At 51.3% G+C, this 26696-nt stretch overlaps 1 protein-coding gene across 2 annotated transcripts; it reads right to left on the bottom strand.

The window, feature by feature from the left end:
* Nucleotides 1-1857: 1857 nt before the first annotated feature.
* On the bottom strand, nucleotides 1858-23867 carry UBA1 (ubiquitin like modifier activating enzyme 1). 2 transcript variants are annotated; one of them, XM_082446369.1, is made up of 26 exons: nucleotides 23633-23867; nucleotides 15698-15814; nucleotides 15510-15568; nucleotides 15241-15409; nucleotides 15019-15153; nucleotides 13956-14062; nucleotides 13606-13696; nucleotides 13367-13499; nucleotides 12785-12882; nucleotides 12544-12690; nucleotides 12236-12412; nucleotides 12006-12110; nucleotides 11838-11918; nucleotides 11315-11470; nucleotides 9477-9642; nucleotides 9124-9320; nucleotides 7276-7340; nucleotides 6839-7034; nucleotides 6033-6107; nucleotides 5724-5913; nucleotides 4243-4331; nucleotides 3855-3947; nucleotides 3536-3727; nucleotides 2505-2606; nucleotides 2300-2400; nucleotides 1858-2163 (listed from the first exon to the last, which is right to left on the bottom strand). In XM_082446369.1, exons 2-26 carry the CDS (start codon nucleotides 15812-15814, stop codon nucleotides 2028-2030), a joined length of 3177 nt encoding a protein of 1058 aa, XP_082302495.1. In that variant the 5' UTR covers nucleotides 23633-23867; the 3' UTR covers nucleotides 1858-2027. The 2 variants fall into 2 exon arrangements, with proteins under 2 accessions (XP_082302495.1, XP_082302494.1); XM_082446368.1 differs by lacking the exon at nucleotides 23633-23867 and adding an exon at nucleotides 20422-20647.
* Nucleotides 23868-26696: the final 2829 nt, after the last annotated feature.

The raw sequence follows: 26696 nt of genomic DNA, 5'->3' as shown, positions 1-26696 counted from the left end.
AAATGGCATGTGTGGGGAACTAAGATGCAACCAGAAAACATGGGTTCTTGATGAAGAAGCTGTTCTCAAACCTTATGCAAATTAGGTAGCAAGGGGATCCAGGAGCTGTGGTGGTGAAGAAAGGGACAGCAATGTCTGGAGTCAGGAGGTGTAATGGTGGGGGGCGGGGGGATACAGTGAACAAGGTCTAGAGTACCCATGAAGGCCCCAGGATAGTAGAGGCAGAGAAATCAAGTTTGTGTGCAAGCCTCAGATGCTGAGGTGGAAATGGTGGAAACAGTGGACAGAGGTGCAGAGTTTGGGGGTACTCTAGAGCAGCAATAATGGAAAAAGTACCTGTGGTGGGAAAACCTCTCCACTTGACCTAGATAGCTAGCATCACCACTAAATGGATGCCAGAGATAAAGCACTTCAGTCCCTAATGTCCTGGCAGAGAATGAAAGGAAGTATAGAAGGATGAGGTCACCCAAACAGAATAGGCCAAGAAAAAACAAGTAACCAGAAAAGGACTTCCCTGGTGGCTCAGTGGTTAAGAATCCACCTGCCAACGCAGGGGACACGGGTTCGAGCCCTGGTCCAGGAAGATCCCACATGCCGCGGAGCAACTAAGCCCGTGCGCCACAACTACTGAGCCTGCTCTAGAGCTTGTGAGCCACAACTATTGAGCCTGTGCGCCACAACTACTGAAGCCCGCGTGCCTGGAGCCTGTGCTCCGCAACAAGAGAAGCCCCCGCTCGCCGCAACTAGACCGCACGCAGCAACGAAGACCCAACGCGGCCAAAAAAAAAAAAAAAGTAACCAGAGGGAGGTGGGGCAAGGGCATATGCTGTGCCTGGAGTCTGGAACTGGCCCAGGAAGCAGCAGATGTGGGAACAGGCTGTGATGGGTGACAGGTCAGGGTCAGGCCAGTTTGTGTGATTCCCAATACTTGGGTTAGAGTGAAGGAATGAGGGGTCTGTTTCTAAATGGAAAAAGTTGGAGTCTGGCTGGGTGAAGGACAGAGGTATGAGTGGCTTCCTCAGGCACCAGGTGGCCAGTCCGATTGGTGCTTTCAACTGTCTGAAGTGCTCAGCCGAGACCAAAGACGCAGTGCGGGCAGTTCTGCCGTCCTGGTGGGGCTTGTGGTGAGCCTCCTACTGCCTGCTCCAACCAATCAACAACCCACAGCCGCTCTCTTCTCACAGGTGGGAGGCCTCAGGACAAGCAGACCAGGCCCGAGGGACAGGAAAGAGGCTTTTCCTTTACAGATGTTCTCAGCCAAATATTTTCATCAGTACTGCAAAGTGTGCACAAACACTGGCATTCCTCAGTCCAGCAGAGCTGTTGAGGCCCCTCTGCAGCAGGGAAGTTGAACTAAGGGCACCACAGGCGTTCCTAGCACTGGGAACCATGATGCTAAAGGCTTGTCCAGGGTCTGAGTGCCTCGGTCCAGGCGGGAAGGGATGTGCCCCAAGGACATAAGCCACAGTGACCAAGCCCTGGCCGACTGGTTGCCATAACTTTTCCCTTCACAGAGGGGGGACAAGGTTAGAGAAGTTAAAGGACTTGCTCAAACACTACTCTTAACTACCTTTCAAAATCAATATGGCAGGGAGTTAGGAGCTAGAGATGGAGAAAGTGAATTTGAACCCACCTCCAGTGAAGTCACAAGGACCTAGGTACCTGCTCTCCACAGCTTCACTACTGCCTCCATTTCTTCCTAAGCAGGAAGGGCAGGAGGAAGACATGACAGTTCCCACATTTTCTCTGCCCAGGAAGCTGGCAACTGGGGTGAGGCTGAGCCCTTCTGGTTACTATCTGAACCAGACAGCTCCAGGAAGTCCCTTCTTTCCCTGGAACCAGCAGCTATGTCACATCTGGGTTTATAACGCTTTATTAGGATTCATGTCCCAAACAAGGTAGGAAGCAGTGGCAAGAGGGGTTCAGATAGAGGGACGAGGAGGGAATGACAGAGGCCAAATGGGAGCCCTGTGCTGGAAGGGGTCTGGAGAGGGGGCCTGGGGTCAGTCTGTAGGAGAGGACAGGGGTCAGCGGATGGTGTATCGTACATAGGGGACCTCAACGTCCTCACCGCTCTCGTCGTTGCAGCACAGCTCAAGCACCAGGGCCCGCACATGGCGGCCCAGCTTTCGCTTCGACACACGGCTTACGATCTCTGTCATCCTGGGGGCGGGGGAGCAGAGGGTCAGGGAGGCAAAAAGTAAGTGAAGAGGGGCAGGTAGCTGAGGGCAGAGGAGGTGAAGGGCAGTGAGCAGGAGTGGGACAGCTGCAAGTTGAGGCTCCCCACTACCCAACTCACGGCTGATCCAACCGTTCCTTGAGCTTGGCGGCTGGCATGAAAAAGGAGTAGAGCATAGACACGCCCTGGGACAGCATGGTGATCTCCAGCTTATGCTCTGTCTGGAGGAGAAGGGGCAGGACAGCAGTGTCACGGGGGTGGACAGGCCAGCCAGTCACCTGCACACTCCGCCCCCAGTGGGGTGAGAGAGAGAAAGGGGTCTCACCTTGAAGTAGTGAAGGAACTGTTTGAGGGTCATCTCCTCACCATTAGACTGCAGCCCCTGTACTTCAAAGCGATCCCACAACGTCCACTCTTGGTTATAGTACTGTGGAACAAGGAGCAGGCCAATGGGATGGGGGCCACCAGAGGGCGCAGCCCCATCAGTCTCCCCCTCCACTCATGCAGACATGCTAAGTCAGATCACAAGCCTCTTCTGTCCAAAACTTTCTCATGCCTTTTGTCTTGCCTTGAGTAAAGACTGAAACCCTTATGATAATGGAGATAAGGTCTTAAGTCACTGGAATCCTATTCTCTTCTCCTCATTTCCTATCCCCTCATCCTCTCACTCACTCTGCTCTAACGACTTCTTCCTCAAACATGCCAGGCACACTCCTACCTCAGTACCCTCGCAGAGACTGGCCCCTCTGTCTGGAATGCCTTCCTGGAAAATCCTTCATGGCCTGTCTCCTCACCTCCTCCAAGTCTGGACTCACATGTCATCTTCTCTGTAAGGCCACTCCTGATTATCCCACATCTAAAATCCCAAACAAACCCATCCCCTCACCACCTGGTACTCTCAAGTTCTCCTTATCCTGTTCTTTTTCTGGGGTTCCAAAATCATTTATTGTGTTACTCTATTTCAAGAATATAACCTTAGCACCTGTAAGAGTACCTAGCACGCAGTAGGTGCTCAGTAAATATCTGAGTGAATGAAGAAGCAAGCAAAAGCACTTAGCATACTAAGCACCCAATAAATTTTGGGTGCTACTATTGTGCAGTTACTAATCATAATCTAATATTCAAATATCTTTTCTGAGGGCTTCCACAAGCAGAATCAGACCGGTACGTAGCACATAGAAAATACTAAAAAAAAAAAAATATGATGAGTGAATAAATGAACAAGGGGATACACAAAAGGAACAGGTACACACTGACAGAAACCCTCTCCTGGTGACAGGCTATGAAGCAAACTAGAGCCAGCTCTACAGAGAAACACCCACCCACAAATCCACTTCCCCTGATGCAGGCCCTCACCTGATGATGGGGTGCTGCCAGGGGTTCAGAGAAGCCAAAGAAAGGCAGGGCCAAATTGAGGAAACCATTCTTATAGGAGTCAAGCTGTTGGTGCCCCTGCACCACCTTGTACAGCTCTAGACACACAAGGCCAACCACGGCTGCTGTGGTCGTGGCAATGGCTGGGATGATCTTTCCTGCAATCAGCTTGCTCTGTAAGGAAGGAAAGGATCAAGGAAGGAAGTTAAGGGTAGAAGAAGCTCATATTCTACAGAAGGGATAGAATGTGGGCAACTGCAGCCTGGGAGGGGGTGAAACGTCAAGTCTAGATTTCCCTCACCTTGTGACGGTCTGAAGGGGGAATGTCATAGTTCTCTGCCCGGAGGTTGGATGCAGCCACAATGAAATCCATATGGAAGTTGCTGTCATCATCCTTTTATGAGTGAGAGGTTAAGGGAGGAGGGTGGGGAGACAATAAGGAGAGGATCAGAGGAGGAAGAGGATTCCTGGCCTCCGGGGACACAAGTATCGTCCACTGCAATTACCTGCTGGGCTCTCAGATCACAAAGGCATGGCTGGGAACATCTATTCGTTCAGGGCCACGTAGCAGGCCTGTGATCCAATCCCACAAAGGCCTGGGGCTGCCTCTAGATCCCCAGAACCTGTTCTGTCCAGCCCATCTGTGCTTAGCCCATCCCCACTGCCTGCCCAGGGCCCCCACCCAGCACCTTCTCGAAGTCAATGGGGTACATCTTGAACCCAGGGAGCTTTTCTGGACTGGGCAGCGTGGCCTTGAGCTCCTCCAGACGACTGTCATCTGCAGGGAGAGAGGGACACCGTCAACCCTTTAGACCCCAGGCCAGGGTCTGAGGTAGAAACAGAAGCCCAGGTGGGGCAAAAGGTGTTTAGGTAGATAAAGGATTTGAAAAGGAAAGACATCCTGGGAGAGAGGAGGAGCAATGGGGAGAGAGAGAGCAGGACAACAGAGTACAAACCTGAGTAAGACGGGGGGCAGGGGGCAGGGGGCAGGTATATCAAGAGAGAGGTATCTCTAGAGACTCTAAGGAACTGAAAATGAAGACATTAGGAGAAAGTAGGGATGGACAGATCAGGATGGGAGAGCTGTAGATCTCAGGAAGAATGATGCAGAGAGAAGTGGGGGGACATAAGAGGATACAGGGAAAAAAGGCAGGGGAAGATATATAGAGGGGAAGTTGGGAGAAATATGCAGATGTGGATATAGAGGTTAAGATATTGGGGGACAGAATATATGAAGAGTGGAGAATAGGGGCATATACAGAGGATGAGATAGGTGAGAAAAAATTTTATACACATGATAGATACAACTTATATATACCCTATATACGCTGTGTATGTGTATGTGTGTGTGTGTGTATATATATATATATATATATATATACACACACAATGTTTATATACATTTTACATACACCTTGCATACGTTTTATATACATTTTATACATATTACACACAGATACATACGTGTGCATGTATATGAGGAACAAGATGGAGGAAATACACAGAGAGGAACATGACGGATATATATTTGGGGAGGAAGATGGGGACATGGGAGAAAATAAAAACAGCCACATTCATTCATTTGTATGTTGTGTATGGCTGCTTTTGTGCTTCAATTGCAGAGGTGATAACTGCAGACACTATATGGCCTGCAAGCCTAGAAGAGTCACTGTTTGGCCCTTTACCCCTGATATACAGCATGAGCTGGGGGAAAGAGATGGAGAGAGATGGGGAACTGGGGCGGAGATATGGAGAGGGAGATGAGGAAAACTGTGGAGAGCAATACCATGGCAAAGATGCACACAGAGGAACATGGCGGTGGGAAGATGGGGCAGATACCAAGGGAGCGAGACCACTGGTGGAAATCACACCCTCCAGATAAACAGATCAAGAAGAAACAGAGAAAAGTTGTTCTTTCCAAGGGAAACACACACAGAGCAAGAGAAACAAACAGCTAGTTCTCCTGAGGGCCAGAGAGTGGGGAGGAGGAGGCAGAAGGGATAGAATTTAACCCAACCGACCCTCATTTCAGAGCAAGGGAGGCTCAAAGGAAGGTGTGGGGAAGCCTTAGGCCAGGGGTTGCAGAGCAGTGCCAGGGGCAGAGAAGGCTGGACTGGGCAGGGGACAAGTTGGGGTGGTGTCTCCTGGCCGACTGGCCAAACATCCTCACCAACAGAGGCATTGGCGCTCTGTAGCTCCTGGTCAGAGACGTGGATCTTGACGCCGGACTTGGGGGTAAACTCGGGGACCTGCACAGACTGTAGAACTGTTGCCACGGCAGCTCGGTCCTGAGAGCCTGTCAGCCCGTAGGTCTGGGCAAACAGGTTGGCAGCAGCCATCACGTAGTCCAGATGCAGAGGCTGGGAGAAGGCAGGGCCCAGAAGGGTGAGCACGTCCACCCTCGCCTGGGGAGTCTCAGCCTCCTTCCCACCCATGCACCCTCCACCTGACCCTAGGAGGCCCCAAGGAGGAGACTTACATTGTTGACATCAAAGGTGAGCGGGTGTGGACAGCGTTTGGGCCCAGACCAGAATGGAGCTCCCGAGCTTGTGAGCTAAGGAAGTAGAGAGAATTTTGAGGAGCAGGACCTGAGATTGGAGGCCTCTCTAACAATTCTAACTTCTCACCTTGGCCCTGGATGTGCCCTGACTCACTATTCCTGGCTCGGCATGCGCAAGGGGCTAGAATCGATCGTGAACAACCCAGACTGTAGGGTCCTGTAGATGGAAGTGCTGATGCCAGGCTGAATGAAACAGGGGCGCCTCACTGAAAAAAACTCCTGGCACTCACTCTGTGCAAGCCACACAGCCATTTAACAAACTCTTATGAATTGCTAGGCACTGTACTAAGTTAATATTAATAAATACCAATAAATCCTCACAAAAACCCTCATGAGGTAGATTATTGTTATCTCTACTGATAAGGAAACTGAAGTACAGACAGAAGGTATGTGACTTGCCCAAGTGCAAATGGAGCTGGGACTTGAACCCCCACTGATTCCTGAGCTCTTAACTCCAAAATTTCTCCACTATGATCCTTACAGTCCTGGGAGGTGGGTGAGTCAGCCCACACCACAGGTAAGGGAAACAGAAATGAAGTCTCTTGCTCAAAGGAAAGGGAACAGCAAAAATAGGTCAAGTTTAATCATTCGTGTGAGACCCCCATGCCTTGGGGCATCTGCCACAGCTGGACTAATGACCGAGAGGAGCCACACGGAGAACTCACAGCAGGCTCCTGTTTCTTGGAAACGCATCCCGCCAAATGGACCTGGCAAGTGGGCGTTACCTGGTCGGGAGGGAAGTTGTGCAGCAGCTGCCGGATGTTGTTAGAGTACTGGGTGTGCCAGTGGTGGCAGGCCCAGGCCACACAGTCGGCCCAGGTCTGTGGCCGCTGCAGCACCAGGCTGCGCTGCACGGCCTCCAGCACCTCCAGGGGTTGGGTGCCCGCCAGCCGCAGGGTCCGCTCCACAAACTTGGGGTCTCTATCAGGAATTGGAGGGGTCAAAGGGGCAGGATTACACAGCGGCCCCAAGAGTGGGCTCCAGGGCAACCCTACTTTCTCCACGGAAAGCTAGTCCTGACCCCCAGTGGAATGAGGCCCCAGCATTCACTGACTCATTTGCGAAGTGTGCCTGGTGCTGGGTGTCACACTGGTGAGGAAAGCAGACAGGATGCCCTGGCTGGAGGGCAGGGGGTGGGGTGAGGGGGCATTTGGTTACTTACGTGAGGTACTGGTTGACGTTTTCTGCCGGCTGCTTGAAGAGGCCTTCAAACTCGTCTCTAGCCCACTGCAGACAGAACAAACAGATTACAGGGGGCGATGGTTGACAAAATGGGCTTCTGGAGGCATTAGAAAGACCATCAGTGAACAAATCAAACAGGATGAACAAAGCTGCTCTGGGAGAAGGTAAGCCCCGCAACCACTGTTCCCAACCTTCCCCACTCCACCACCCCCAGCACCTCAATTTGAAAAACCAATGAACTTGATCTGGACAGCGGTTACACTAGTGAATGCGTGAAAAAAATTAAGTTCTGTGTACCTTACGTGAGGTATGTCATGCCTCAATAAAAAAGAAACAATTCAATTATGTGTATTTTTAAATTACATTACATATTTAAAATTACGATCCTATACAGGCCCTGAGGACTCAGCAGCAAACTGGACAGAGGCTCTGCCCTCTGAGAACTCCTAGAACAGTAAGTGCTGTCATTGGTGAGGGGGTTTGGAGCATATAGATGTTAGAGATCAAAACCAGCTCTGCTACACAGTATCTAGCTTTGCGACTTCAGGGACACACAGTAACACTTAACTCTGTGCCCTCCTTTCCGAAACAGATACTGTAACAGTAATATGTACCTCACGGGTTGCAAGTATGTATATATTTAAAGTTTATTTAAAACAGCACCAGATACATAGTGAATGCTAAATGCTTTACAACCCCATGAAGTATATACTACGGTCACCTCCATTTCATCAGAGGCATGGAGAGGCTAAGTCCAAGGTCACTCATGCCCTAGTGAGTCTGTGGTGGGTGCACAAATACAAAGACACCCAGTCTGGAACTGCAGGGGCAGAAGGGAAAGTGATAGAGGGAACTGGTTTTTTCCCCCTCCCTATTTTGTTCCCACCCCCCCATACTTTTACTAAACATTCTGAATGGTTTGCTCTCAAAGACTGTAATAAGAATCATCTGATAACACAATGGTTATCCTTAGGTTCTGGTCTGTAGGCCTAGGTGCTGGACAACCTAGATATGTTCCCTTTGTAAAAAACTCAGCCAGATAATATGTGCACTGTTCTGTATTCTGTATGTATATGCATCACGCAAACAAAATCAACCTGGAAAACCAGCTGTTAAACCCATTTTGAGCAACAGCAGGGGAAACCTGTATATGGACTGAGTATTAGAGACAAATAAGTAACTAGGAGAGACAGTAAGAATAACCATTAACTTTGTTCAGCATGAAGGTGGTGTTTTGGTTAGACACGGCAGTTCTTACCTGGGGGCAGTTCTCACCTGGGAAAGATTTTGCCCCCAGGGGACATCCAGCAATGTCTGAAGACCATTTTTAGTTGCCACAAATGGAAGGGGGTGCTATTGGCATCTAGTGGGTAGAAGCCAGGGATTCTGCTAAACATCCTACAGTGCTCAGGATGCCCCCATGACAAAGAGATATCGGGCCCCAACTGTCACCAGTGCTGAGGTTGCGACCCTGTTACGTGCAAATATAACCTCCCTTTGAAGAAGCAGAGAGTGAAGCATTGTGATGGCCACGATATACTTCACCCAAAGAAGAAAAAGCCACATGAATCTAAGAAGAGAATGTGGCAAAACGTTAACAAATGTTAAATCTAAGAGTATTTGAGTGTTCCCCACACTATTCTCTGTATCTGTCTAAACGGTGAAAAGTTTTCAAAACAAAAGTTAAAAAAAAAAAAAGAATGAATCATTCTAGAAACCAAGGTTGCACGATAGAAAGTAAGAGAGGAAGGTTTAAAGAAAAAGCACAGGGGCCAGCGGCCGCGAGGCCGGGTGCCTGCCCCCTGCCCTCTCCCCTCACGCTGATCACCTGCAGGGTGTGCTCGATGGCATTGGGGAAGTTCTTCAGTGTGCAGATGGGGATGGACTTTTCAGGCGGGTCCTGGCTGGAGCTGTATGATTCTGTCAGGAAGGGGATCACCACCTGCACATTGCCCTTGGTGCCCAGTGTGCCTGACTCCAGCAGTGGCTTACGGTAGTACACGCAGCGGCGGTCCATGTACATGCCTGGGGGGTGGGGGGGTCACGACAAAACGTGAGTGCCAGGAAATGAACATCAGGAGACGGGAAGACAGGCACCTCCAAGAGACACACACACACACACACACACACATGTACCCACGCAACTTGGCCCTTGACCTCCTCACCCGCCTCCAAACTCACGGGCATCCACATTATCCAGGGCATTGGCCACACCATCCAAGTTTTGGAAGAAATCGTCATCATAGATGCGCTCGGTGTCAGGGCCTACACGGTTCTGGTGGCTTGTCACTCGGATGTGCGGATTCATCTGGCGCACAGCTGCAGCAGCTGTGTCAGACTTTAACTTCTGCGGGGGGCAAGGGTAGGAATGGGGGAACAGAACTCAGTTATTTATGCATGCACCAGCGAACCTCCACAGAGCTGTCCTCCTGAAGGCTGGCTTATTTAATGCTGGGAAGAACCAAGCCCTGAGTTCAGGAGGCTCCCTGGTTTGGCAGGAGACAGTCCGTGACAGTACCACATGGCTAGGGCTGTGACGGATATGGCAGGGGCTCAGTGAAAAGGGAAGCAGTGCACAGACAGGCTGGAGACAATAGGCCAGCCATATGTTCTTCTGCCTACCCAACTTCCATTGTTCTTTCAGTTAACGGCACCCAGGGCTGGGGAACATTCCCCCCAAACAAAACAGAATCTTAGCACATAGACAAGGAGGATCCTTTCAAAGTCCAAATCAGGTCACGTCCCTCCTCTGCTGAAAACCCTCCCTTGGCTCCCACCTCCACTGAAGGCAAAATGAGTTGGCCCCCATTTCCTCTAGCTCATCTCCTATTACCCTCCCACCTTAGGATCTTGGCCTGGAGCACTCTTCCCCAGAAGAAGGGACTCTACTCCCTCACGCCCTCCAAGTCGGCAGAAATGAGCCCTTTCTTAACCACTGTAATCAAAACTGCAAACCAATCTCCCTGGCCTGCCCACTTCCTTCATCTTGTTTTTGTTGTTCCCTCTGCACAGCACTTATGGACGTTAACTATAAACTTCGCTATTGTACTGTGCTTACTGTTTACTGTCTGTCCCCGCCCACTAAAATCTTCGTTTCCTTGGTGTACTGCAAGTACCTAGAACAGAACCTACTCAATAACTACTTGGTGAATAAATGAACAAAAGGGGAATCGATCCTGGCCAGGCAACAATGACAGTTCCCTACAGAAGGCTTCCTAACTAGATCACCGTATAACCCAGCTTCTATCTGTGCAGAGAAGAGTGAACCTAGCACAAGTGCTCTCCTAGGAAAGAGGCCTGCTGGCCAGGTTGGCCCTTGGCTGGAGTCTGGGAACCTGGATTTCTGGAGGGTTCTTGCCATTCAGTACCTGGTAAGGGCTGCTCACTGTGCCTAGACTGCTTATGCAAACCCTGTGGTTTATGCTGAACTCCTGCTCTCCTTCTGGGAGTCTGGAATTTGGGGACATTCCCAGCAGAGGGTGCCTATGTGACCAGCCCACAGTAAAAACCCTGGGTACTGTGTCTCTAACGAGCTTCCCTGGTTGGCAACATTTCACGTGTTGTTGCAACTCGCTACTAGGGGAATTACGCATGTCCTGTGCGACTCCACTGGGAGAGGAGTCTTGGAAACTTGTGCCTGGTCTCCCCCAGACTTCGCCCCATGAGCCACTTCCCTTTGCTAATTTTGTTATGCATCCTTTTGCCGGAAGAAATCGTTAACTGTGAGTACAACTACATGCTGAGTACTGCTGAGTTCTAGGGGGCTAGTGAATCATTGAACTTGGGACCCCCAACACACTGTCCCAACCAGCACTCATAAGAAGTCAAGGAAAAAGAAAAAAATAAAAGGAGATAAAAAACGGTAGATTCGATGGAAGGGTACTCAATGTTTGTTGAACGAGTGACAGAGAGAAGCTGAAGGAAAGAAAAAGGTGGTAAAGCCCCTTTTCCAAGAAGAATGAGAACAAAAGAGGAAAACAAGATGACAAAGTCCCACCTCCTACCCCCACCGCTCTCACCGTGACGTCCCAGGGCCGGAACAGAAACTGTCTGTTCAGATTTGACTTCTCAATGGTGTCCATGTCTGTGACGACAATTTCTCCTCCCTCCCCACAGCCCAGCCCAATCATGGCAAAGTTCTTGAGCAGTTCACAGCCAATGGCCCCTGCACCCACCTAGAAGACAGCCAAGAAGAGAGACAGAGGCTAGTCAGGGTGATGCAGGTCAGTGTGAAGTCACTCATCACTCCTCACTCTCACTCCCATTGAAGACAGCAAGAGAGGGGAGAGGTGTGTCTAGTGCCACATCCTCAAGTGCCAGGGCTATGAGAAATAACTCAGGCATCTGAGGGAGGAGGCACAAGATGGTGGAAACAGAAGGGCACACCAGGCTTTCCCTCAAGATAAAAGAAAATGGCAAAAGTCATGCGGTAGAAATATAAGAACCAAAAGACCCGCCCGCAGGAGGCAGAAGGAGACCCCGTAAGAGGTAGCCAGAGGCCACAGGAGATGAAGAAAGTGGCTGTCCCAGTGGATCACTCACCAGGAAGTACTTCTGCTTGCCCAACTTCTCTTGCAGGTATGAGCCAAATACAGCTACCTGCCCATCATAACGGTTCTGGCACTGAGGAATGCAAAGGGAGAAGGGTCAGAGAGAGGCCTCACCAGAAATGCCCCCAATGACATCTCCCCCAGGGCCCCACTCACATACCGGGAGGCACTTGTCCTCCGTGAGAGCCTCTTTGTCCTCGGGGAGACACTCCAGTGCATCAAAGTACAGCCACTGCATGATGGGCATAAACTTCCCGGAGCAAGCCTGGGGATTGGGCAGGACAGGGGAAGTGGTGAGTGGTTAACTGGGGCCTGACACAGATGGACAAGCGATGGAATCAGGGAGGTGTCTGGCCCACCCCAACCCTGTCCTTCTCTATCTGTGCTGACCTTCATGACCTCCTGGGCAGCTAGACCCCCGATGAAGGCATTTATGGGTGCCAGATCCCCAGCAGCCACATATGCCAGCTTTCGAATGAGGTCCTCATCCAGGCTGTCCTGCTGCACCGCTGGCAGGGCTTGAGCATTCACAGCCTGGGCCAAGGTCACCAGCTCTGTGGCATCCTCCTGGTGAGGCAGAAGGAACCAAGAGCGTGCCTGTGAGGCCACTGTGGGGGGTGGGGGGGGCTAGGTAGAGAGGCACTGTGGGCCTTCGATGCCAAGGTCATCTGCCCTGGCTGGCTCACCCACCTACCCACCTCATTGCGGGGCCGAGGGGGCCGGCCATGCTGAGCACAGAACTGGTGCAGGGCCTGGAAGCCAATGTGCAGCTGGGTGGGGCGGGAAAACTTGGCGAAGTCCGTCATCACGAAGTCAGGCTCTGCCAGGGAGGCCAGCAAGGATTTCTGTCGGGGGCAGAGCATCAGAACCAGAAGAGTAGAATGGAGGACCTGGAAATGCCTGGCACCACCCCCAGAGCCCACTACTCCCCACACTCACAAAGCTGATCTTCTTGGGTACTTTGACCTGGCTGACGATGCCTCCACGGATATAATCAGAGAAGCTGGAGGTGTCACAGATGCTAAAGGTGTAAGGACCTAGGGTAGGCAGGGAAACTGTCAGGCTACCCACCCTCCCTAAAACCCACAACACCCACAAGATGAGGAAAAATCCATCCCTGACCCAGCCCAGACACCAGGAGTAATCGATTCCACTCGAACTTCACAAACCATCTACCCTCTAGCCCAGCTTAGAGCCCATGGGACCCTGTGTCCCTGACCCCAAGTCTACACTAGAAGACATTCTCTGCTCCCTGTCCGAATCCAGTCAGACACGAGTGGATCCTCTGATCTGCTTTGTTCAAACACCAGAGATCTTTTCCCCCTCAGTGCAGATACCAGGAGCCTCTTCTAGGAACAGCTCAAACACGAGACAGCACTTCTCCCCCATGTCCCCAGCTCTGGGTGGACCACAGGGGACTCTGTCTCTGGTTCATCTCAGACACCCAGGATGTGTCTCTCCTCACGCAGAGTCCAGGGAAACACCTCCTATCTCCCCTGATTCCCCATGGCCCTAGCTCACCCAGGACTTTGATTTCCATGGGCTGACTTCCGTTGAGTTCAATCATGCCCTGTACTTCCGAAAAGGAGACAAAGTCGCCACTCTCAAAGCCATGCCGGGCCTCATCCAGACAGGTAACCACACCGGGGTTGTCCTGGTTAAAGGAGGAGTACCTCAGAGGCAGGCCCAGGGTACCAGGAGCAGACAGGAAAGCCTGCTGCCCATCTGCCTGCCAGGACCCCTGAGGCTGCCCTCCTCACCTTGGTGACCATAGAAATCATAGCACTGAGCGGCTGCTCCCCATTGGAATCTGTGAGGATCATTTCCTCTCCAAAGTCACAGAAAAGCTGCCTGTAGAGGGAAGCAACAGGGCTGATGCTCGAGTCCCATGCGCTCAGGGACCCCACGTGTCCCTCAAGATGCAGCAAGTACTTGCTGAGCAAGTTCAGCCCATCACTGCTGGGAATCAGATGGCACTCATGCTACATGGGGTGAGGTAAAGACACAATATCCAAAACCCAAGGGGCTGAGGGGGGCTGAGGGCAGTCAGAGGTTGGGGGTCTTTTCCTGGGCATGGCAGGGGTCAGGGGAAAAGGGTGGGGGCACTCACCCAAACAGGCCCCGCGTGTCTGCCACCACCAGCTTGATGCCATGGCTGTGACAGAACTCACCCACCCGCAGCTGGTCCTCCAGGGGGGTGTTGGTGAGGACCACCACCTGTGGAGAGGTGGCAGCTCAGGCGAGGGCCCAGCACCAGGGGAAAGGGGAAAGGGGGAGATGGTGGAGGAAGGCTGGTGCGAGGCCTCAGGGAGTCCTTATGGCTTTGCTGGTTCAGCTCTCTATCACAAATACAAAGTATCTACCATGTATCAGATTCAGCCCAGGCGAAACTCAGTGAAGGGAAATGTGAATCCCTAAATCATGGCAGGCAAGGTAAAGAGGCAGCTGGGAGGACAGAGTTTGGACAACAGCTGACTCCTTCATTTGCCAACACCCACTGCTGCCTGCCTACAACCCTGCCATGCCCTGCGAGGCACAGAAGTAAAACTTCGTCCTCAGCCAAAGTCTGAGCTCACTCCTACCACACCCACTTGCTCCCAATTCTCAAGACAACACCTGCTCAGCCATGATCCTTGGGACTTTGCTCTCTGCCTGAAGGCCCACCCATTCCATCAGGGTGAGCTCCCACAGCTACATCAGGGTTCGGCAGCAGTGTCCTGGCTTGCTGGGACACCCCAGGGCACAATCTCAGCTCCCACAGCTCATCTTTCCAGCCCAGGGTTTTTATTTAACAAAAAAACAGCTGCTATTCTAAGTGCTTAGCCCTCACAAAATCTTTATGAAGTCGGCATTACTACCATTCCCGTGTCTACAAACAGACAAAAGGCAGGCACAGGAGACTCAGTGACCTGCCCAAGGTCACACTAGTACAATGAGAGACTTGTGCCAAGGCAGTTTGGCTCCAGTCTATGCACTATGCTGTCCTGTCTGCTGGCTCATATCTTCCCCCTGAAGAGGCAGGTCCAGCGTCTAAAGCCTGCCCGCATCCCCTAGCTGCAGCCTCAGCATGAAACCTGGCACCCGGGCTAGCCCATTAAATATTGATCAAATGAATAAACCAGAGATGGGCTCTGAGAGAACTGGGCAGAAGGTCGGGCGGTGGCCCAAGGTACCTGGAAGTCACTGAGGAAGTCCTCTACGAGGGGTCCAGTATAGGCGCTGACAGGCACGTAGCTGTTGAGCTCAGCCAGGTGGGGCTGGGAGACCTCAGCCCGGTTTTTCCCAATGTCCTCCTCCCGCAGGTAGAACTGCAAAGGGGAATGAGGAAAGAAATGAACTGGCTGTGTAGCCCGGGGGATGGGGTCTCGGCAGAGAAGGGCGATGGGAAGAGGTACCTGGGAGGAGAGGTCGGCCCACTGGGCAGTGCCCTGGTCATGCAGAGTGACGGCCTTGACCCCACCAAGGATGATGTTCTTAGCAATCTCCACGCCCAGGCCCCGCAGGCCTGATACCAGTACGCTGGATGTCTGGAGCCGCTTCATTGCCTCGTGGCCCAACACATACCTGCCAGGTTAGGGGGCGTCTCGGGTCAGGGCCAGGCCCTTCTGACCCCATCCACTCAGTGCCCCCTCCCACCTCACAGTCCAACCTCGGCCCCACTTACAGCTGCCGGGAGTAAAGTCCCTCATCTATGTCTGCTTCACTGCCGTTCTTCGCCATTCCCTAGAGATGGAGGGGAAGAACGGGTTCAGGGAGACATGCAGGAGGAGGGGAGGGACAGATGGGACAGCGATACAGAAGACTTTCCCACCCACCACCCCGCCTGCCAGTCTCCAGGAAGAAGACACTCACGTTGGTTGGCACCGAGGGCACTTCGGACAACACGGAGTGGGCAGGGGAACAGTTAGAACCCGGCTTTGGATCAGGCCCGGACACGCGACGTTTCTTGGACAGCGGCGAGCCGGACATCTGGAAGGAAAAAAAGAGATCAGAGGTGAGCCTAGGGCACGTGGGTGTTCCTGTTGGTTAGTGGTAATTGTGGGGAAAGGGAAGACGTAAGGGCTAATATCCCCATTTTACAGAAAAGGAGACAGGTACAGAGAGGTGAGGTGACTTGCCCAGGGTCACACAGCTGTCAGAGCTAAGATCTGAACCCAGGTGGTCTGGCTTGCAATCCATGCTGCTAACCATTAGGCCATTCGCCTTTCTCCCCAGCCCAGCATAATGAGGGAGAGACTCCAATCCTGTGGGGGGAAAGGAGTGAAAAGAATGTACTTGTGGGGAAGTCAGAGAAAGGATGTAGCTTCAGGTCAGACCCTGCCACTCCTTGACAGTCATCATTTAACCCCTATGGGCTCGGTTCCCTTGCCTGTAAAACAGGGGTGAGAATACCACCTACCTACTCCATGGAGCTGCTGAGGTGACGGGATATACCACAGACCAGAGAGCCTGTTACAGAGCAGGTAGGCAATAGCAAGCAGCCCTTCTCCTCTCCCTTAACCTCCTTAACCCCAGTGACAGGGGTTCGAGAGGGAAACGCGGCTTGGACATCCATCAGGGTGGCATGACGGCAGGAGATACTGTGCCGAGAACTCAGTTCCCAGAGGGGCTCACGGAGCAGAGTTTCACAAAGTCCAACCCGCTCCCCACCACCCCCAGCTCTGGGAGGGGAAAACACCCAGGACCAATAAAAGAGGTCGCAGGGAGAGAGAAAACACACACTTCCCAAGCCTTGTCTGCGTGTGGAGTCCCTTAAACAGGTCAACAATAATGATAAACGAATATTTATTAGGAGTCCTCCCTGGGCCAAATGTCAAACACAGATCACTTTACGATCTGTGCCTCACTCTGTCCTCAGGGCACCCCTGTGGGGTTTGGACTACTATCAGTAACACTCACAACTCATACTGGAGGAAAAGAAGTTCACTCAGGGAAGTTTGGTGACTTGACCGAGGTTCCCACAAAGAGAGTGGCCAAGCTGGAACCACCTGGGGATCTGCTGACCCTGAGGCCCAGGCTGCTTCCTGATGTTATGGCGTTTCATCCCCTCAATGGTCCTGACCCTGCAAGGCAGGGCCGAGTGTCCTTGCCAGACAAATGGAAAATCCTGAGCTCATGAGGACTAGGTCGCAGAGACAGAACAATGCAGGCTGCTGTGGAAGTGAAATTGGGGGGGGGTGGTGACTGGATCCAGACACTGGAGACGACAGGGCCCCCAATCACTCCCCCTCACCCCCAATGCTCCTCTGAGCCTCTGTTCTCCTACACTGAGCCTTTTCTGACACCCAATCACACCAAGTACCCCCACTGTACCTAAGATTCCATCTTGGCGCTTGTCACATGCTAGCACTAAACAAGATGACAGGAGCTCCCTACCATCTACCAAGAGCTTACTGCCTGTCAATCTCAGAGTAAAGGGCTTTGTATAATCCTAACAATGCCCATGAACCAGATAACCTTATACCCATGTCACAAATAAGAAAACAAAGGCTCAGAGAACTCCAGTCACTTGCCCAGAGTCATGCAGCTGGTGCTGGACTGCTTGCCAATGCCTCCTGGGGGAACAGAGTCAGGACCCAGCTCAGGGCCCAGCCCACAGGGCTAAGAGATGAGGGTTGAGGGAGGGGTACCCAGGAGGCAGGAGGCTGGCTAGGTCCAAGTCATCTAGCTGAACTGCTGGGAACGCTAAGAACCAACTTGGGTAGAAGAGGCTTGGTGAGTTAGTGGGGAGACCAAGGCAAATCATATTTTTCCATTTACTGACTTCCTGATGCGCGACAGGTATCTCATTTCCTCTGAGCCCCCCTTTTTCTTTCCCCCAAAGCAGGGGCAAATGGAAATATCCTCAAGGGGCTGCTAGGGAGGTTAAAAAAGTCAAGGTCTGTGGTCAGAACTCAGCGACTTAAGGACATAAGCTCCTCCCTGGGCACCTGCAGAGGCCTCCACTACTTAGTTATCGCCTTGCCTTGTCACTGATTTGGTTGTTTGGGGCACACCATCTTCCCACTTCCGAAATCAGAGATGATCCAGAACCAGAGAGATCTCTGCTATCTGGACCTTTGACATCTGGACCCCTAATGCTGGCAGCAAGGGTCTAAGCAGGCTTTGGTTGATGGTCTGAGAGTGGATTTCAATCGCAGAGATTTGGAACAGGCCAGTCTCAAGGCAAGCAGAAGGGGTCTGGGGCAGAAACCCCAGAGAGGAGCTAAGATCCTCCCCCAGCATAAATTCGAAACCTTTCTCTGTCAACACATGCTCAGGCCCCAATTAGAACACATATACTATCAATTGTTCAGCAAAGTTGAACTGAGGCTTAGAGAGTTTCAGAACTTGCCTGAGGTCTCCAATCTGCTGATTTTGAAGCCTGAGCATTGTCTACCACCCAAACCAGAGAAGAAGGTTTGAGGTAGGAGTCCTGGAGCAGGTTTGAGAGAGGGTAGACACAGGGTCAAGTTATCAGGATGGAGAGAAGCTAGGGCACAGGATGCTGGGGCCTGTCAAGCCTCCAAAGAGGGATTAACTGAGAAGTCCCTGGGAATATAAAAGAGTCAGGAGATGGTTGTCTGAGCCCTTGGAGGCTCAGAGGGAGATGGGAAAGGGGATGTTAGAAGCCCTGGGGGGCAGGAGGGGTGGTGCTGGGCAAGGTTGTTAAGACTCATATCTGGGTCCTTGGAAAAGGAGCTTTTAGGAAAGGGCCAGGAAGTTGCACCGGAGGCCCCAGCGGCTGCACAGGGAATGGGTGGGGGACTCTGCAGCCCAAGGAGGCTGTGGGAAGACGCTGGGGTCTGGGGGTGGGGGTGTTCTCCATCAGGACGATGCTGGGGCCCTGGGGGGTCTCCACTGGTGGCAGAGGGAAATCTTTGACCAAAAATAACTGGGACTTGCAGGGAAAAGGTGTCTCTGACATTTCTGTCAGAGTCCCAGGAGGCTATGAGGGTGGACGCTGAGGCCCGGGGTGGGGTCGTGGAGGGATTTCTAATGGAGTACAAAGGTCTTGTGTTGATCTCTGATTGGTACGTGCTAGGTACTGCAGCTGCTCTGAGGAGTGGAAAGGGGAGGCTGAGCCCAGACAGTTCTGGCCCTAAAAACTTCAGTAAGCAGATACTGGCTAGGTCCCCAGGTGGGGTTGGGTTTCTATGACCAATTATGTGGGACCCCATGGAGGCTCGGAGAGTAGATGCAGAGAAAGGGGTTTCCTACTCTGATGGAGAATTGGACCTGTTGTGGGAAGGGACAACTGACAATGATGTTGGGGTCCTACGAAGCTGAAAGCCTGACTGAAGATGCTGGAATCCTGAAAGGCTCCGAGGGCAGATTCTTAGGCCTGATGTGAGGTTAAGGGATCTGTGAGAGAAGCTGGAACCCTGGTTGGCTTTTGAAGGCAGAGGCTGAGTGAAGGGTGGGATTTGAGAGGCAAGACTCTGATGGAAGGGGCTAGGAGCCAACAGGGTCTTCAAGGGCAGATGCTGGCAGAGAGATCTCTGATGGAGGATTATATGTCCAAACAGTTCCTCCCTGGTGTCTGGTCCCCTGGGAGGCTCTGAGGGAAGATACTGGGGGTTATGAGTGTCTGATGGGGGAGATGCTGAGGCCTGCAAGAGGTACTCTCTGAAGAGAATACTGGGACCATAAAAAAGGGTGCATTCTCTTAAAGTAAAGGAAGTCTCTAAGGGCAGATTCTAGGAATTAAAGGAGTCTTTAAAGGTGAGCGCTAAGTGGAAACCTCTGAATAGAAATGCTGGCCCGGAGGGGTTTTGGAAGGAAGATGCTGGGCCAAGGTGGGTTGGGAGACCTCTGAGATGTGGGGGAGTGCTCTCTGACATGGAGGCCAAGCGCAAATGGCCTTTCACAGGGTCTAGACCCCTTGAAAGCTCTGAAGGCAGAGAGAGAGAGAGAGAGAGAGAGAGAGAGAGAGAGAGAGAGAGAGAGAAGGGCGGGGGGGGGGGGAGAGAGAGAGAGAGAAAGAGAGAGAGAGAGAGTGTGTGTGTGTGTGTGTGTGTGTGTGTGTGTGTGTGTGTGTGTGTGTGTGTGTGTGTGTGTGTGTGTGTGTTGGGGGGGCAGGTTCTGAAGGAAGATGCTAGAAAAGACTTAAAATGAAGCCAAATGGACCCTCCCTGAGGTCTGGCCCCTCTTGAAAGCTGCGACGGCAAATACTGAGGAACTAGGAGTGAATGAAGAGAGATTCTGGGGAAGGTCTTTAATGACATACACTGGTAGGAGGCTTTGACCAGGAATGTCGATCCCGTAAGTCTCTATTGCTGATTGGGGGAAGTTCCGATCTGCGATGCAAAGCTCAGGATGGGGTCAGGTCACTGACTAGGAACGCTGGCCTGAGTCTCTAAAAGCAGATTCTGGGGGTCTGACCCTAAGGTCAGATTTTGGAGCCCGAGGGACTGGGCTGGTCCCGGATGGGAAATGTCGGCCCCGCCCCAAGATCTACCCCCCCTTCTCTCCAACGATCTCTGCGTCCGAGTCATCACCGCCCGCCCCAACGTCAGCTTGGCCCTGCGCCGGCCCAAGACCCTCCAATGCTTCCCGAAGCCCCTGCCCCGGCGCTTAGAAAGGCCGTTTGTTACCAATGCCGGTTCCCCGGGTCGCGCCGCCGCCAACTCCTCTAGGAGCCGAAGCCAAGCCCGGCCGCCACCCTCCTCCTTCTCCTCCTCCTCCTCCCTGCCGCCTGGGCCGCCTAGGATCGCCGTCGCCGCCTTCTCCTCCCCAGGCCGTAGTGGCTGTGCTCGTCCCTGCCACCTCCTTCCCCTCAGCCGCCGCTGACACAAGATGGCTGCTGCTGAGCCCAGGGCCGGAACAAAACCTTGGGCCCCACCCCCAGAAACCCGGATGCAGGCAGGCCGCGCCCGTTCATGAATCATACATGACGGGCCCTGCGTGTCTGTGACTCCTTCGAAGGCGAATAGCTCCACCTGGTGGCTACTGTGGCAGTAACTAGGAAAACAGGTAAAACGACATAGAGGGCACGCCCATGGAAGGTGAATAATGAATACATTGTTACAGCCAGGCTACCATGGAAACCAAGAAAGGACATCAAGTCCACACTTCCTGACCGTGAATTATGCACGAGGCCAGGTAGCTGGTTGACTAACACCCTGCAACCAGAAAGCCAATGTTAAAACATGGAAGCCACACCCCAATGCTCATGAATAATGAATGACCTTGCAGCAGCCTGGAAGCCAAGGAGACCGAGGCCACATCCTATCATGAGTAATGCATGAGGCCCAGTGGGCAAGAACAAAAGAGACAGGTCCGCCCATTACTGCATCTAATACCCAGTAAGCAGGGAAATAGGGCTAACACAGGGAAAACACACTCCCCCAGCTCATGAATAATGAATAGTGATGCTGCAGCAGCCCAACCTGGAAACTCAGAGAGGTCAAGAAAGGTCCCACCCAGTTACTCATGAATTATGCATGAGATGCATGGACAGATACACTCAAGACAGCCCTCTCCAGCAAGTAGGGATTATGGTACTCCAGGCGAGGCAACTTGGTCACCCCTTCCCGTTCATGAATAATGAAAGGTGCTGCAGAAACACAGGGGAAACCCAAGGGAAGTGCAGCTGCCTCCTCCCCACCCTTAACTAACTGCACGTGAACCAGGGCTGCCTTGGTCCAACCAAATCCAGGTTTACCACATACTGTTGGCAGGTGCCTCAGTTTCTACAACTGTAAAATGGGGATAGTAGTAGAACCCATCTACATCGTAAAGGCAAAATGTGTCACTGTGAAAACCAGAGAATATGAACTATGGAATGAGCTCAGAGCAGTGCTGGCACAGGGCACTGTTAAATTTTTAAGTATTATATTAATTTAAAGGTGATTTGTAAATATATTTTATATTAATATAAAATTACTTATGGGTGAGGGTGTACCCAGCCACTAGAGAAACCCCCAACTTCGGACATTATCTAAAAAATAGTGCCTTGAAACACCCTTCCAGAATTACACTGGAAAACAGAGTGCTAAGGCCACCAATGTCCATTAAATAGGTAGGACAGACTACCAGGTCACCAGAGATACGACTGTATACCAAAGCCCCAGGCACACGATAAGCACCCAGTACGATTCTGTCAAATAATAATAATAGATCACATTAACTGATCGCCCACTATGTGGTGGTTCCTGTGGTGTGTCCTTTCCATGCACTGCGCCACTGGTCTCAGGAATGCAGAGCAGGAAATCGGTTCCTTCTTGTCGTTCAGGTCTCAGCTCAAAGGTGACCTCCTTAGAGAGTTCTTAAACCCTCACAAAAATCATTTCCATCCACCGATGGCTAGCTGTGTGACTTGGGACCAGACACTTCACTTCTCTGAGCCACTGTTTCCCCACCCATAAAATGAGAACAATAGTAACCTACCTTGTGATGAAGTTTAAATGAATAAATATGTAGAAAGGTCTCAGAACAGTGCCTGGCACGCGGTGCTATATGACTAACAGTAGTAGTAGTACCATTGAATTGGGTGGATGGGAGACAGACATTATGACATTTGATTAAGACTACAGACTCTGGACTGTAGACTCAGACTCACTGACTGAGTAACCTTAGGCAAATTACTTAGTCTCCCGGTGTCCCAGTTTCCTCATCTATAAAATGGGACGATAATAACCTACCACCTATAATTGTTGTGGGGATTAAACGGGCTAATAAAGTGCTAAATGAGTGTAAACTAATCTGATCATCATTATGCTCCTACTCATTTTTTCAGGCTCACAGAAAAATCTGCCAAAGATCACACAGCTGGCAAGGATCGATGGGACTTGAATCTAGAGCCTTTGCTGATAATCTGGGATTACTGGGCCGTAAGGAATGAACAATGAGCGAGGCCTCGTCCCTTCGCTGAGACGCAAAATTTAAATCCTGAAACCTCTAAGGGAAAGCTAACAGCGGATCATGCAGATGAAGCCGTAAAAGCTACGCTCCTCATGAATTATGCACAACGCCCCTAGAAAAGCCACAGAAAACTCGGGGTGCTACTCACCTTTACGCTTAATAAATGAGATCTAATTTGCCCGGCAGACTGCAGAACGCCCCTTTCAGCACACCCCCTCAGCACGCTGATCCACCCCCTCATGAATAATTCATACGCTGACACTTACAAAAAGGCAAAAAATGGTCTTCCACAACAGCCCACCTCCTCACGAATGACGAATAAATCCATGGTCTATGAAGGCCCCGTGGCACACTGTCCCCTCGGGAAGAACCTAGAACCTAGGATGTGTTACTCCCACATGCTTCCTAAAAAAACTTGTGGGCCCAGATGTGTCTAGTCTCTCCGCCTTTTATACCCAAGCGCGGTGAGACATCATAATAGAACCAGAGGTCACAAAGGCCATTCGATACGTCCACATGCCACGTCGGTCCCAAACGTTCCCACCGTCACCAGGACCTTTCCTGAATTCCAAAATTCCGCCTTGAGTTCTGGAACCTCAAACTTTGCCTTTACCCTGGGGAAGCACACCAAATCCTGCCTCGTGGACAGAGTATTCATACACGAACCCTAAGGGTCTCCCCAAACATCCCCCTAAACCCTGTCTCCAAGGGGCCTCCAAGGGGTATAAACCCTGCCTCCGAGGGACGCTCCTTAAAACAGACTCCCAAGTCCCACCCCGGAGTCCCTAAATGCCACTTGCTAAGGGTCCCCTCAAAAACAGCCACCTCTAAATGCCACACCGGGCTCAGAGCCTCTAAATATGCCCATTCGGGGATCCCCAAAATTGAGCCCCCTCCCTCAAATGCTGTCCAGGGGGTTGGGGGTACCGTGCTCCAGCTCACCCCCTGTGCCGGGCGGAAGCCTCTCCTTCCTGCTGGAGATGAGCCGAAGCCACGGGGCAACGGAAGAGCAAACCACCTCCGTCGTACAAGAAGAGCCAGAGTTTCCGCGGAGCTCGGAAGCGCGGGGCCTTGGAGGGCCCCCTGTTTGGGACGTACCACAGATGCTTAGCTAGAGGGGCTCGCCCCCTTGCTCCTGCGCCATCAGGGCCCTTGTCAGACCCAGATACCCCTATGGGTTGTGGCACTTCCCGAACGCGCGAGGCATGCTGGGGGTGGTAGTCCGGTCGGGCCGGCGCCTAGTGCACGTGGTGGGCATGAACGCCCAGGGTATGGGAAAATGTAAACCTGGGCTGTGGAGTTCCGGGAGCAGCCCTCTGGGGCGGGGGGGAGGTGTAGGAAAAGGGATCGGAACATGGGGGTAACCTCCAGATGGAAAGGCACACCCATCCTACAGAGGGGAAAGCTGAGGCTCAGGTGGCCAAAGGAGTTCATTCATTTGACATTTTGGAGCTCAAGCTGTGGGCCAGGTGCTAGGGATTCTTCCTTGCCCTCATGGAGCTGACAGACTAGCGAGAGACAAGACCATAAATGTAACAAATAAATAAAAATTATATTAGATACATGTGAATATAATATAAATTGTGTCTAATAAAATGTACATGTTAATACTACATAGTTTACATAACATGATAGCCAGTGTCAATATGTAAATAATTTACATCTGTAGGGAATTCCCTGGCGGTCCAGTGGTTAGGACTCCACGCTTTCACTGACAAGGGCCAGGGTTCAATCCCTGGTCGGGGAACTAAGATCCCACAAGCCATGTGCTGTGGCCAAAAAAAAAAAAAAGTTACATCTGTATATAATAAATGTCATATTAAATACATTGTGTATAGTCTATATTCATATGTGAATATACAATTAAATATATATGTAAATATGTCGTATATATGTGATAACTGCTAAATGCTGTGGAGAAAAATAGAACAAGGTAAAGGGAAATCCGTTGGGGACAGGTTGCATTTTTAGATAGTATGGTCAAGGAAGGCCTCCCTGAGAAGGTGATGTTACAGCAAAGGTATTTAACACAAAATGCCTTTATCACCTTATCCCAAATTCTGTATCACATATCCTGTCCTCAAATCCTCCAAATTTGCTCATTTGAAAAAGATTTATTGAATGCCTACTAAGTGCAGGGCACTGGGAACATAGCAAAGAACATAGCAAGGAGACTACTGCCCTTGCAATAGTTAAGAACGCTCTTCCATCAGATCTTTTCCTTCTGATTTATTGTTTGCCTCACCTCAGAGAGACCTCCCCTGATACCCCATGTGAAGTAGTCAGGGAATGACTCTCTGAGGAGGTAGCCTGTGAAAAGTGAGGAAGCAAACCATGTGTAACATGAGGGGAAAGCTTCAGACAAAGGGAACATCAGGGGCAAAGCCTTGAGGCTGGAAGTTCTTGAAATGTTTGGGAAGAGCACAGATGTCTGTGTAGTTGGAGAGGAGTGAGGAAGGGAGAGCACTGGGAGATGAGATCCGAGGCCATATCAAGCAGGGCATTGTAAGCCAGGCTGAGATGTTTGGTTTTTATTCTAAGATCCATGGGGAGCCATAAAAGGATTTTAAGTAGGGGAGTCACATTATTTAAATTATATTTTAGAATCCGGCTGCTCTCTGTGGAGAGAGAACAAACTGTGTGTGGGGGTTGGGGGTGGGAGAGAGGAAGCAGAAAAGCCAGTGGAAAGGCTACTGCAAGAGTCCAGGTAGTGATGAGAGAGGGTCAGACCAAGGTGGTAAAAGAGGAAGTGGGGGGGGGGTTCTATTTTGAATTGATTTTGAAGGTAAAGACACCAGGATTTGCTGAGAAATCGGATACAGCGCATGAAAAATAGAGAGGAGTCCTGGCTGACCCGTGGGTTTCTAGCCTGAGCTGCTGGAAGGATGGAGTTGTCATTGACAGGGGAAATACTCCGTTAGGAGCAGGCATGGGGCAAAATCAGGAGTTGGTTTTCAGACATGTTACACTATCTATCTATCTATCTATCTATCTATCTATCTATTTATTTATTTATTTATTTATTTTTGGCTGTGTTGGGTCTTCATTGCTGCGCATGGGCTTTCTCTAGTTTGGGCAAGCAGGGGCTACTCTTTGTTGTGGTGCATGGGCTTCTCATTGCAGTGGCTTCTCTTGCTGCGGAGCACGGGCTCAGTAGTTGTGGCTCGCGGGCCCTAGAGCGCAGGCTCAGTAGTCGTGGCGCACGGGCTTAGTTGCTCCGCGGCATGTGGGATCTTCCCGGACCAGGGATCGAACCCGTGTCCCCTGCACTGGCAGGCGGATTCTTAACCACTGCGCCACCAGGGAAGTCCCCAGATGTGTTACATTTTTGATGCCTGTTAGATATCCACGGTCTGGTATGTGTTGTTTGAGTGAACAGTTTGGGGACTAGATCTGAGTTTCAGCGGATGGATTTGGGGGCCATCAGAGGTGGCAACTGAAGCCGTGGGTGTGGCCACTGAAGCCGTGGGTGTGGCCGACTTCTCTGAAGAATTGATTGCCTTCAAAAGGATCAGTAGGAGTAATTGAGGCAGGATTTGGACTTTGGACTTTCCCAAGTGAGAGGGAAGGGCATCCCAGTTGGAGGGAACAGCTTGAACAAAAGCCTGTGGAGGTAAGAAAGCAGGGAGAAAGGGCAAGTGGGGGTGAGAGTTGTACCATTCGCATTGCCCCCGGCCACGTATGAGAGTGCAGCTGGTTCACAGCCTCACTGAGCAGATTGTCAAGCCTTTGGATGTTTGCCAATCGGGTGTAATTATAATGTGTATTTCTCTTATTAGTCGTGAACTTGGGCATCTTTTCATAGATTTAAAGGTATTTGCAGTTCTTGTTTTCTGGGAATTTTCTGTTTCCTTTATCCATTTTCTATTGGGTTGTTGTACCTCATGGATTTTTAGGGACTCGTTATTTTTATTTTTTTATAAATTTATTTGTTTATTTCTTTATTTTTGGCTGCATTGGGTCTTCGTTGCTGCGCGCGGGCTTTCTCTAGGGGCTACTCTTCGTT

Source organism: Balaenoptera physalus, assembly GCF_965194825.1.
Source record: "Balaenoptera physalus genome assembly, chromosome: X".
NCBI classification, from domain to species: Eukaryota; Metazoa; Chordata; class Mammalia; order Artiodactyla; family Balaenopteridae; genus Balaenoptera; species Balaenoptera physalus.
This window is presented reverse-complemented; position numbering and strand designations above follow the sequence as displayed.